Source organism: Cryptotermes secundus, unplaced genomic scaffold (assembly GCF_002891405.2).
Source record: "Cryptotermes secundus unplaced genomic scaffold, Csec_1.0 scaffold2107, whole genome shotgun sequence".
Classification (NCBI taxonomy): Eukaryota; Metazoa; Arthropoda; class Insecta; order Blattodea; family Kalotermitidae; genus Cryptotermes; species Cryptotermes secundus.
Genome location: NW_019728517.1, coordinates 23,950 through 37,848, shown reverse-complemented (window position 1 = coordinate 37,848; position 13,899 = coordinate 23,950). Strand labels below are relative to the sequence as shown.

The 13,899-nt window shown below is 39.2% G+C and overlaps 1 protein-coding gene and 1 non-coding gene across 5 annotated transcripts in view; both read left to right on the top strand.

Annotated features, from left to right (window-relative positions):
• LOC111865275 (ubiquitin carboxyl-terminal hydrolase 10) overlaps positions 1-13,899 on the top strand; it is a 55,939-nt gene that overhangs the window by 34,332 nt on the left and 7,708 nt on the right. For 3 of the 4 annotated variants that reach the window (XM_023853176.2, XM_023853174.2, XM_023853175.2), the window contains 4 exons: positions 2,830-3,028; positions 7,999-8,245; positions 11,768-11,881; positions 13,483-13,647. In XM_023853176.2, coding sequence (XP_023708944.1) covers positions 2,830-3,028; positions 7,999-8,245; positions 11,768-11,881; positions 13,483-13,647 — 725 coding nt within the window. The remainder of the gene's footprint in view (positions 1-2,829; positions 3,029-7,998; positions 8,246-11,767; positions 11,882-13,482; positions 13,648-13,899) is intronic. The other variant, XM_023853177.2, reaches the window with a different exon arrangement.
• LOC111865276 lies at positions 11,932-12,062 on the top strand. The gene has a single exon (XR_002842957.1). It is a non-coding gene; the product is annotated as a small nucleolar RNA snoR639/H1 (small nucleolar RNA).

The window sequence follows — 13,899 nt, the reverse complement described above, 5'->3', positions numbered from 1 at the left end:
TCAACCAGACAGTTCTTACTCCCAGGACATATCAAGTCACATTGTGGCCAACGGTCAGTCAGTCTCATATTTATACAGCACTCGCTGTCTGGCCCTCTGGAGATCAACACGGGTGCTGGCCAGTCAGTGCTCACAATCGCAGCTGCATCGCTAACTCTGCCCAGCAAGCATGGTATAAAAAGGCGGAGCTCAAAACTGGCTACTGTCAGTCCTCTTCAGTCTGCTGTTCACAACTGACATCACGAAGCACCCGCTGCCATAACTGTCCAGCAACAGCACGAAGACAACAGGCACCATAGGCTGCTGATCCTACTGGTGCATGCACCACCACATTAGCAGCCAACCAGACCACACCAAACAGCCGTAAAGAAGACTTGGGCTGCTACAAAGCAGCAAACCCTACTAGCGCGCACGGTTGAACAAACGGCCCCTTTCAAGGCCAGCAAGCAAATCTTGTGAATAACATACGGTTGAACAGTGCCCCTTTTCATGGCCAGCAATCTTGTGAATAATACTTATATATCGAAACGGCTTCCCAGCCATCCTGTACATTTATAAATAATATATGCACCTGTTATAATTTTACGTGGTTGTCTCTTGGAACATCGACATCCCACACAGTAAACACATTCCCATGACTACAGTTAAACATGTGATAGGGGAATTCTTCATAACATTGGTACCCATGTACTAGGCTACATGTTGTCAAATCCCAAAAAGCTGGTAATCTATGTAGTGTGTTCAAAAAGTATCGAACCTTTGGTCGGCAGAAATACATTTATTGATTTGTAGGTACAAAACCCTAATCCCCTTCAAAGTAGTCTCCTTGTTAATAATGCACACACTTCTCCTAGCGCTTCCGCCATTGTTGGAAACACTTCTGGAACGTGTCTTTTGGAACAGTGATCAGCCGGGCCGTCGCATTCTGCATGATGTCTTCTCTTGACTCAAATCGGGTTCCTTTCAGCAGCATTTTCAGCTTGGGAAATAGCCAAAAGTCACACAGAGCCATGTCAGGGGAGTAGGGAGCCTGACGAACCACAGGGATGTTGTGTTTGGCGACGAAAGTCTGAATCAGATGCACAATTTCGGTACGAATTTCGTGGACACACTCCTCATTCCCAAATCCTCGGTCAAAATTGAATGTACCAATCCAGTGCCTACCCCTATCTCGTTCGCAAGTTCTCGGACTGTGATACGGCGGTCCTCCATGACCAAAGTCTGCACTTGCTCAATGACATTCTCATTTCGGCTTGTTGAGGGTCTGCCTGAACACGGTTCGCTGTCCACTGATGTGCGGCCATCTTTGAAGTGGTTGTACCACTCCTTTATCCATGAGTTGCTCATGGCATCGTCACCGAAAGCCTGTTGAATCTTGTGAATGGTTTCCACTTGGGTATCGCCAAGCTTCTGGCTAAATTTGATGCAATATCGTTGCCCAAATTGTTCCTTCATTTTACACCTTACTGGAATCTGATGAGCGCTCACTACACGTCCTCACTCATAGGCTGACTGCCAGCGACTGACGCTTTCTGCAGGCGGGAAAAAGTTCACGACTGCGTATGAATGTCCCCTCCACATCTCCACTGAAGGGAGCCTCCTGCGCTTCATTGGTTTATGCGGGGAAAAAAAAGGCTCGATACTTTTTGAACACACCACGTACATAGCATTTCTGTATCTAGAAGTCTGTACTGTAGGAAAATAAGCTTATGATTTCTGTTGTTAGCTCTGTGTGCGTGTGTGCATTATGTATTCTGAAGAAGACATTTGACCCGTCACCTGGCAGACTGTACCATAGACCCCCATGGTAAAAGTTCCACCACTGCTTGGTTGTAAATGCAGTTGTACAGAAAATCCACAATAATTTAATCAGATGACCATCAGACAAGAAGGGAAATATGTAGTTAGAGAGCTCATTCTGCCTTGATAATATCTAATGGCAGAAATGCTCTACTGGTAGGTTACCAAAGAGCCAGTCTCGTCATCTGTGGTCGTTTTAATGCAAGTACCCCAAGTTGATCCAGTTAGTATGTGACATGGATGGGGATTAAAGTGAAAGAATAGTTGGTCATAATAATTATACTTTGTTCATTGTGTGTATGGTACAGTGTAACTGTATGCAGCAGTTATAACCGGAACTGCATAATCACAAGTAACTGCACCTGTCATAAAGACAAATTGTTTGCTGTTCACATACCTAATTGTTTTACTGACTTGGCCCTGCATAAGAAACAGCCATCCCATGGACCACACATTTGAAACTTCATTGCATGACATCCAGTAGGAAGCCAGCATTTTTAGAGAGATATGGTAATGTTTAAAGTGCAGTCACACAATAATAGATGGTGTGTGACTCATCAGCTCTGAGAGGCCCACCTCTTGAAGATACAAAATCTGCAATCATGTTGCTAGAGCAGAGTTGAGTTCCACATTGATAATTTGGTTCAGCATTGATTTGCCAGAAATTGTTTGGCATTCGTTGTATTTCATGTATGATTTGAGGTTACACCAGTGGTTGTGAAGAATTTTATCTTCTGGGATTTGACTCCTTGTAGCCTCTTGAAAATCAGCCATTGTTTCAGAAGAAAATGTCAACTCTTTCACAGTCAGAGTAAGCCAAGCAAAAAACCAGCATGAAGCTTGGTACACAGTGTTACATCCCAGACAGTAGAACTTTTCATTGTATTTCATAATAGGTTTCCCACTCCTCAGTCTGCTTGATTCATATTTGTGGAAATGTATTTTTTCTATTTATTATATGTATATATAGTTGTGTATGTATTACAATCCCTCCCCAAGTTTAAAATGTTTGTACTGATTTCTTTACAGAACTTCTGTTGAAGTACCAGCTGGAACACAGGGCTCTCAGCCTTCAGCCTCGTGGTTTGACAAATAAAAGCAATTGGTGTTACATCAACTCGACACTTCAAGCACTCTTGGCATGCCCACCCTTCTACAATCTCATGAAGGCTTTATCGTTGCCCTCAAGGCGTTCTGGCAAATCAAGTACGCCCATCATTGACAGCATGTAAGCATGATTCTCTGTATTCTTGAGGCTCATTATATAAGCTCTGTCATATATTGTGACTAACAGAACTATTATGGTAGCAGAGAAATGACAAAAGTAATGGTTCTGAAATGTGGTAGTTGCCTTTAATTCTTTAAATCTGTCTGTAGTACATGAATCATCCTGCTTGCATCACCAGGAAACCAGCTGTGATACACGTAACATTGTAGCTACCTACTGTATCAACATAGAAATCTCACTGTTCAGCAGCTCACAGCTTATATTTTAAGTAGAGGTCTGCATAATAACAATGTCAAGTACTGCCATGCCTCAATCTGTATATTCTTTTTCTCTGTCAGTGAATGCCGCCTCCCCCTCCTAATTCAATCTGTTTTCATGTTGAACTGTGAGTCAAGGAGCAAGAAGAGGTCACTTACTATTCTAAGAACAGTTTGCCACACAGTTGAGAGCTACAGAGTCTATTTGTTTCATAATATTTATGCCATCGATATTGCTCTATGTTTGAGCATAGTTACCTTTAATTTTTTATTCTGCACTCGAGTGTGACATTATTCTTGTGTGTGCAAAAATCCAGTGCCTTAGCACATATAGCAGTTCAATCAGTGGGTACTCTACAGNGAAATTGGCATTATATCCTAGAGCAGTGTTTCCCAACCTTTTTGATGCCGCGGACCCCCTGTACCGAATGTTAATTGACCACGCCCCCCTTAAAACCCAAAATGGAAAATTTTACTTACAATTTTACAACACTAAATGTGTCATTTCTGACAATAAAATACTTTTATAAATGGAGCTTATTCGGAAGATCACGAACATGTCAATTAGGCCTAATATTATGAATTTAACACTCACCTAATCAACGATCCACACTTTAACCACCGATCCATATCTAAATAAGATCGTGAACAAACTGAAAACCAGAAGTTTCGTTGTGAAGTCAATTACATGTACTTGAACAAGAGCAGAAAAACTGAATATTAAACCGAGAAAAACACACTTGTATAATATTATAAAAATCCACTGCACTAAAACTAAAGACACACGGGTTGTTCACTCTGCCACTGAAATTAATTAGAAACGTGGTCAATGGTCCCAGCTTCATTCCCAAGGAAAGAGGGATGGATTTTGGGGGGGGGGAGACTGGTTAGACAGCAGATAAGGACAACAGTCCACCCTGAAACACGGGTTCGAGATGCAATGGGTCGACCAAAAGAAAATGTCCTTGGAAAAAGCTACACAAATCGTTGGTTATTCACCTCTGCTTTACAAAGGGAAGGTACCGTCACGGTATCAACAGTCCCGTTAAATTTTACTTCAACCATGGGCCTCAAGAGCCAGAGATATACACTGCAAATATCCCAGGTGGGAGGAACATGATAAGATAAAGTTTAATGAAAATAAACTATCCCGCGGACCACAGGTTGGGAACCACTGCTCTACAGCAACCGTTTTCTTGTACCATGCCAATCTCTCCTCTACTTTGTTAATACTTCCCCACTCTTGATCTTTTAACTTTTTTTACACATCTCTGATTCATGTAAATAGCTTTTTTGCTTCTTTTGCAGTGATACCATTTAATGTTGTTACTGACATGTTCACTTCGTTTGCTAGTTCAAGATGTGTAACATTTGTACTGCCCACATTTTCCTTATTACATTAATTTTTCCTAGTAAACTGTGTGTTTTATAGACTTTAAAGGATTCTGACAATGGTTTATGCTGTACAGAACTATTAGGCTTATTTTGGACTCAATTCATTGTCTGGTATATATAAGACAAAAAAACACAACGTCCAGTGATTGAAACTAGATGCATGTAATGGGCCCAACTGAGTAGGTCTATCCTGCCCCATCCACCTAAGGATGGAGACAGATCCAGTCTCTGAAACGTTGTGGTTTTTTAAGAATAAAAATAATTTTATTACTTTCCCAGACAAAATATCATAGGCACAGTTTTCTTTATAATGGCCAATTAGAAGTTGAATTTACAAATGATAGTTCTTTGACTTTCTTCAGCCACTTTGCATGGGCTGCAGTAATATGCATTTCTTTAATGCTACACATTTATCATTCTCTTTGTTGTATCTGATAAATATTGAATTGGCATCACTTCACAAGAATGAAAGAATCTTGCATGTCACAGCTCTGTTACTTTTGCCAGATCTCCCATGACTGCATCACATGACCAGTTAAACTTGGAAATTAATGTTGCGAATTATATAATGTGTCGAATATGAGTCGTACTGTGTTTCCAGATCTATCTATCTTAAAACTTGGGTGTTCGGCTTATCAGAATATTTTTTTTTTGGCAAGATAATCAATCTGTATCTCAGTTGATTAGGAAATATTGCTCTGTTATTTTTTATATAATCAGTACAAATATTTTGGTAATGGTAATTATATTGTCGTGTCTGGGGTTCTGGGTGGGATGATTGGATTTATTACCACCATTTACAATCTCTCTTAATCACAATCAATTATAGTGCTATCACTAATTTACCCACTTCACAAATCACTAGAACACATTCCATTCTCATACTCTGTTGTACTCTTGCACTGTGCCCTCTTGTAATTCCCCGGCATGGACCCCACAGAAAACACGTGTCACGTATTATCAAGAATGTATGTTCATTGACCCATTACCCAGCAACAGATGTCCTTCTATTGTTGAGAATGTAGCTTCAGGAATATTTTTACTGATCTGTTGCCCATCAGTGGTTATACGCATCACACTTGTTACACAGAAGAATGGCTTAATGAAACTGCATGAAGTAACAGCAAGTAAAACAACTTTGTTTGGAAGATGGTGTGTATGGTGTCTTGGCAGAGGGGTTAATTGTTGCCTTTGGATGGGAACTAGTAGGGGGGGATGCAGGGAAGAAGAATGCAATTTATGGCTGTCAGCAGTGATTATTGGGATGGCTGAACAGTGCTACTTCTGCATTCCAGTAGTTTGAACTGGAGTCATTTATTCCCCAGTGCCATTGAATCTGGAGCTTCATGATTGTGTTGCTGTCTCATTCACATCTGAAAGAAGGGTCACCTTCATGTTGCTCCAGTAGCGTTTGGGAAATAGTCATCCACGTAAAGGTTAAGTTGTATCATTCGGGAATAAGAATTGTAAATGTCTTGATACTACAGGGGCTGCAGCCATGTTTTAATTGAGAAATCCCCTTGTTTAACAGATCTGATACATGTATTCTACCTGTGGGAGATAGCTACATTAGCATTGGAAAAGGGTGACCTCCAACTCGTTGAAACATGCATTGCATCGATGAATGAATTCAACATACAACCAATAAAGCATATCATGAACTGTCAAACCCAGCTGTTGCTGACTTTAAATTCAGTAGACAGTGTCAAGTTTTCTTGCACTATGCTTGTTTCCGACTGTATCATATTTATCAAAACAGCAGATCCTCATTTCCATGTGTGTATAACACATCCATAAACAAATCAGTTTGAATTTGTTCATGCACCCCGGCTTGTTTATGTAATTTGCAGATCTCTTTTGCCATGGCACAGTCTTAATGTTTAATATTTACATGAATACCACATTTTATCAGAGCCACCATTCCAGAAGTGCAGTACAGGATACACTAAATGTATCTATAGTAGTAACATTTATGAAAGTCTCAAAAAATACCACCTTTACCACCTTACCACCTTTATTTTCATGTTAATGATTCACCTCCTCTGCTGTTGCATGACGTCACAGTGTACATGACATATTCCTGTGCTTGGTGTGTGCGGACCATTACCTAGCAACAGCTGTTTCTCTGCCTCCACAATTCTTGCTTTGAGCAAATATGCCACAATATTATGTGATTTGCTCCATTTGAACTAAATTTGGAGACAGTTTGGCAACAGAAAGTTCTAGAAAGGCTGCAGTTTGTGCTGTGAGTAATAGGAATATTATTCTTCCAGCCCCAGTGTTTGTTGTTTATTTAATGATGCTGTCAGTAAGTGAGGCTGTATAGCATCAGATGATTGATAAAGGATAATGAATTGGAGGGGATATAGGTGGAAGCAGATTGATAGAGGATAATGAATTGGAGGGGATGTAGGTGGAAGCAGCCATGGCCTAGTTTAAGGTACTCTTCTGGAATTTGCATTGAGGCATGGAGGGAACTAAGAAAACTGTGTTGGGATAGTTGATATCATAACCAAGACTAGAACTAGCTGCTGAATACAAGTCAGGACTGTTACTGTTGCATCAGCTTGGTTGGTGGTGGCCACAGTAATGGGGCCAAAAACTAGAGATAATTTTTACAAATTTCAACCACACTAGTCACATCTCACTAATATACTGAAAACAAATCATTAGGGCATTATGGACGAAAGGTAATCTTTATTGGAAAACTGCAGAATAAGTATGAACAAACATTTTGCTTATTGATCAAAATATGCGAACACATCATACCGAAGAAGTTTGGAATAAGTGTTGTTGGTTGTTCTCATCAGGCATAAGCCATGCACCAAAATTTTTTGCTACTTCTTTATGTTGAATGGAGTATTTGAGAAAATATATCATTTATTTAAATTGTCAGGCACTGTGCTATATTTACAAAATAGCGATGGAGCATTTGTCTAGCAACAGTAGGGGGACACAAAGACAGGATGGTGATCTCATAAACTTTTTTTAATAAGGAAAGTAGGCTACATCTAATAATGTAATTTGTTAGCTGTCTTACAGTTTTTTGTATACTATATCTGAAAGGTTTAACAGTAACCAAATTCAAATTTGGTTGTTAAGAGTTTTGTATTATTCACTCTGAAATCTGAAATTTGAATCAAAGGACAGTACATAGAGTTTAAATCTGAATTTTCACTACCACAGAGATAAGGATAATTTTTAATTTTATGTCATTGTTTGCAAGAATTGTAACATACATTAATAATGTGCGTATTCTGTAGTAATAACCGCTCATTTGAATGGATGTTTGCTATAAAATGTTTCTTTCTTTTGTAGGGTCCAGTTTGTCAATGAATTTGTGCCTCTGTCCCCAACATCTCGTCTAAAGGATCGTAAAGAGAAGGCTCTGCGCAAGGATGATGGCAGTATTGAAGTTCAGTGTGGAGCCCCATTTGAGCCTAGTTACATCTACAAGATGTTGAACAGTATTCGAAGTGACACCTTTAAAGTAGAAGGAAGGCAAGAAGATGCCGAGGAGTTCCTTGGATGTCTCCTGAATGCACTTAACGATGAAATGCTTGAGGTAAATGTTACAGCTTGTACTTGAGAACTTTACATGTAGAAACCTTGGTACTTGTAACACAAGTATGTGATTCACCTAACTGGTTGCTATATGAAATTAATTTTTTATTTTTATTTTCAGTAATGAGGTGCCTTTGTTGTATCCTCCAGAAATCAAACTTCATTTCCCTTTTAAATGCAAAGGAACATTGAAATTGGCTCAAAACTAATGACAAGCTGTTGCCTGCATGTCCACAAAGTTATGGTTTAATTTGCAAGCTCGTCTGTTTCATAGGTATTACTGAAAGTTGTCAGAACATGACGTGAAGAAGGCACTACGAAATATCTGTTACTGAAGAGCAGTGAGAGACAGTCACTGCTCTGCGTATTTCTTATCATCCATATTCGTGTCACACAGGAATGAGAACTTGAGAAGTTACAGACTGTTCTAATCAAATCCTCCACGTTATCAACTTTAACATGTGAAGCCACTAGTTTTGAATAATTTGATAGGTAAAAATGTGGTAGTGTACAATGCAAAGGCCAAAGTATTGAGTCATTGCTACACATATAGAACTTAGCGACAAACTCTGCGTGGGAAGTGATATCCTAACAGGTTGGGAGAGTGCTGTATTATCTTTTAGTTTGGGGGTAATGTACAAGTTCCAGCTGTTGAGAGGTTGTTGGCAGAAGGCTAACTAAACGTTTCCAGAATGATGATGTATTCCAACATGCATGCGACCACCTTTGCATATCTGAAGGTCATTATTTGCATGACATAACACAATGTGCACAGATCAGTAAGATTACTAATCTGTGGTACGCAGCATGTCTGTCTGCCCATGCTTTGTTCACCCTGTGTGTTGGTAGCAGTTCTTTTCATGTTGTATTCGAATGTCAGATTTTCTTTGGAAGTTATTTTAAAGTAATGAATGACCATGGCATTGAAAAGAAGGATGTTAACAATAGATGAGAAAGTTAAAAATATTCGGGAAATGGAAAGGAATCCAACTGTGTCATGAAATTAAATTGTGGAATGTGAGTTTAATGATTAATTAGCTTCTGTTTTCCAAAACCCTCATTTGAGGTTTACTCCCATTTAAAATAGAGAAAGCTTATATTAGACTTTCCTTGTATAAGGAACTGTGGAATTATGGGTAAAATTCTCATGCATTTTGATCTTCCAATAGTTTGGCAGCATGTAGCTCAAAATTATAGGCCATCGACTCCTGCGATGAAACTTGCCTCTGTATGGGAAGAGTTGTATCTTCTTATTGAATGACAATGTGTTGAGTTTGTTTGGAAATACTGAAGCAAATGAAAAAGTATGACTTTGCAGTAATGCTGTATTACACACACCAGCCAGTGCACTCACTAACAAAAGTGCTGGGAACAGTTTATTTGGATGAATCATTTTGGCCAAGAAAAGTATTTGTTTGTAAATGTCGATAATAAGCTCTAAAATTTTGTGACAGTATATTAATAAAATTATTGTGTTTCTGGACATTATCCATCATCCTGTTTTTGTTTAAAACGCATACTCTAGAGATAGGGACTGTGTCAGTTGGGCCAGACTGAATAGTTTCCACCTGAGTCCAATCTCATATGTTTGTCTTAATGTAAATGTGAAGTCATTATTTGCCAGTATTTAGCCCACAACATTTTTACACAAATCTACAGTCCTTCAGTCAGATTAAATAGCTGTTGTCATGTATTGCTTCTTAGGCATAAATATGCCCACTGATCAGATATTCAAATCTGCTGTATTCACTGTGTCTGTTGTAATGCTGATTGTCTTGTTCTTCACATAGACATTTTCGCCAGTCTTATACAGGGTGGTACACGAAATGATCCAGTATTTGATCTATTAATAAAATCTATATTTTGATTGCAATACTATAAACTAACATACAAAAAGGAAGACCATTGCATGGAGATTTATCCTTTATGAATCAAGTGTTTAGTATGACCACCATTGCGCCTGGTAACTTCAACATGAACTGTAATGTTGATTACCTGACAGCACGTATCCTCAGTTATCTCGTTGCAGGCCTGAGTGATTGGTGCTCTTAATTCCATTATTGTTTGCTGCTGTTTTGGAAAAATCTTTTCCTTAAGAAATCCCCAAAGAAAGTAATTGCATTGGTTTAAATCAGGAGTGTTTTGGAGCTAGTTGTGTGCATGTGCAAAACAATCAGGAAATCGGTGTGAGGTGATAACGCAAGTAGAAAGTCCAAAACAACATTTGCTGGTTGCTGCCTTGCTCCATCCGCATGAACTTTTGAGATGGTCAGGAAGGTGTAATGAAGGTAATCTGATAATATATGTGGCTCTTCCTGTGAAATGTGTTTTGTTACTTGCTTTATTGTAACCTGTTTATATAATGTAATGAGTAGTGATTGAAAATGTGTCTAGTGTGGGAAAATTTAAATAACATTGTTGTGCTCAAACTATCTGGTACAAATTGTGTAGGAGAAAATGGCAGTTGTGCTTTGTTTGCACAGAACTAATTTTTCCTTGATATTATGAAGCTTCCGGTTAACTAGCCTCAGTGTGACATATGGGTGGTTTCCATAACAATAGAGGAATATCCATAAACATTCTTATGAACTGCCCTTTCTATGTGACAGGTAAACACCTCCCCTTAAGAACGTGACAACAATATAGGGGAAACTTTTTTATGTGGTCTGTGCCAACAAATGCATGGAACAATAGGACATCTGTTGCCAGTCAATGAAGCTGTAAACACGCATCATTAACAAAAGAAACTGGTGTTTTCTATGGAGTCCATGCAGAGGAGTTATGTTGAAGACAGTCAGTACTACAAGTCAGACAGTTTTCGGTAGGGAATAGCCATGGGAAGATCATAGTTTGAAGAAGAATTAAAAGTTGGCCTGTGATGACTTAACGTGTAATATTTTGAGTGTGAAATTTAGTGAGACCGTTATAGTTCCTGTGTTTTAATTACATTACCAGGAAAGGACTAATGTGCGTAGTGGTGAATTATAAAGTGTAGAAGTAGTGAGTGCACTATAATTTCATGTGATTACTGATGGTGTGTATAAGAAGGAAATAAACCTATTCGTCCAATCCCAAACCCACGTTATTAGTCACTAATACGTGCGACAATAAATTGAAAAATTAATATTTACAAATCTTATACAAAGTAACTTTCAGAAACAAATAATCATTAAGAAATGCTTGAATCATGTGAGGAAATACAGTGTACTGAGACAGATTGTGTTACCCCATCTACTATGGGAATGAGTGTATGTCATCAGTGATATAGTCCATTATGCCATCATTAGAAAGTTAGTAACCATTATTTTTAATATATTTCCGATATGCATACACCGATGGGAAGTTCAGTCATATGCCCTTTTCTTCTGTATGATTGCGTATGTAGGTATGACGAACCTCAGTTCCTAGTGGATTTCATTTACTCTTATCAAGAACAGAGCCCTTGCAGTGGTGTCTGACAGAACATCTTGTTTCCTTTTACAGTAGTGTTCCTCATATTTGCTCCCTGCCACTGTGTTCACAGCTCATCAAACTTGTAGAAGAACCGTCAGTAAAATCAACTCTCAGCAATGGTGATATTGCTACGAATGGTGATACTTCAGCTCAAAGTCTGGACGAAGATGACACAGAGTGGACGGTAAGATTGCCTTGTAGATGGAAGTTTAATTGAAACCTCTTTTTGTTCATACCCCACCCAAATAAGCCGGCCGTGGTCAATGTCAAGTGTTGCTATGGTGTGCTCGTGGTGGGAACAGTAAGCCTGAAATGTGTATGGCTATTTGTGTGATTACATTTTAGCCAAAGGAAATTCAGAGACAAGACATTTTTGGTGGTATAATATTGTCACATGGTTTGTGTGACGAATATAACGGGTTCTGGATTGGATGATTGGATTTATTGGCATGTCTTTACAATTATAATCACCTGTAACAGCTCACAAACAATGACTGTCTAAGACTCGCTCCATTCCTTACTGGACTGTGAGTGTCTTCTCTTCCAACTGTGACTGACTTGGTTTTTATTTACGAAATTGGCCACTTATGAATCATTAAGAATGAATGCTGAACGACAGCTCGCTTGCAAATGAACTGAACTAACTCTTTTATAACTTTGGGGCAAACCAAATGCAAGTCACCATGTCTTACAATTCCTCTGTTATTCTGTTTTTATCCGTTTCCATGGAAACATGTTTTAGCAAGCAGTTGTCCAGCAATGGAGTATTCCGGCTTTTAGGCGTCATGTCACAATATTATCATTGCCATTTACCGTTCAGCTCATAAAAATATTAAGATTTGAGTTTATGCTTTTCTGGAATGTGACATAGTTTGGTAGATATTATTGTTTCAGAAAAATCTGCTCCCTTCTCCTTTTGGGTAGAAGAGTGACTCTTCTGTGGAGACAGGTTCCTCCAAGACATAAGTACTTATGTACCGATGTCTCCTCGTGTGGGGGGGGGCGGTATGTGCAAGCCAGTGAGCCTACAACACAGATTGTACCCCAGGTCTCAAGTACTCTTTGGTATAGCTTCTGAAAGGATGGAAGGAGTGGGGAGGAGGGGAAATGATAACCATGTTGCTGTTAATCACAAACTCTGTGGTTTTCAGGGACTGTGGGTGGGCGCGTTGTTATGATGGAGCCAGTTGTGCTTGCATCAGAATTCTGCTTTCTCTCAAGCATCTCAAAATGTCACGTAAAAGTCAGGGTAGACCATTGTTTTAGGAGGAACAAACAGTGAACAGTCGCCCCATGTCCATAAAACAGTGAGCATGCTGTTTGTTGAACTCTTTGCCATGTCATGGTGAGGTGTTTGTTTACATTACAGGACAGGGACACACACATTTGAGCCACATGTTTATTGTGTTTATTGAAGCAACAAAGGGGAAGTGTCTGTGAAATATATCATCAAGGCCAAAGAAATGTCCACAAATCTGGCATCTGTGAATGCAGTTGAATGAGAAATGTGTGCACATATTTCTGTATGTTCAACTCAGGTATAATGTTACAGATATGGGAATACTTAACCTGCCCAGTGGTTGGATGCAAGAGTAAATGTGTTAAATTATCAGTAAAATAATATGCTTTTTAACTCTCATTAAATTTCCTGTGACCAGACCACAATTACCTCCTGACTTTATAAATAGGGGGGGGGCAGATCTGTGTGCTTGTGTGAGAATGAGAGGAGGAGAGCTTGTCCTTGTGAATTTAAAATCTGTTAATATCGTTGAATGATGGATTTAGGTAATGGGTCGAAAGAACAAAGGCTCAATCACTCGTCGTGCTGACTTTGGTCGGACACCAATTTCTGATATCTTCAGGGGTCACTTGCGGTCAAGAGTCCAGCGAGCAGGTGATCAATCTACAGATAATGTGCAGCCATTCTTCACATTACAACTGGATATCGAGGTGAGTTGAATAAAAGCCTTTGTTGGTGCCAAAAAATTGTGTGGATAAGTTAACAGTATCATGTTTGGGGGGCTGGTGTAGCACTGTGCAAGTGAAATTGTTGTGAAGACTGAACGTCTGTGGAAGTGGCAGCACTACCACCAAATGTCGTAGGACCCAGAAAGAACTTTAGAAAAAAACATTCAGATTCTCTTAAAGGGGTGGTATTTATGCAGAATGTAAATGAAGCTTGTGAGTGCACAGTATATATGA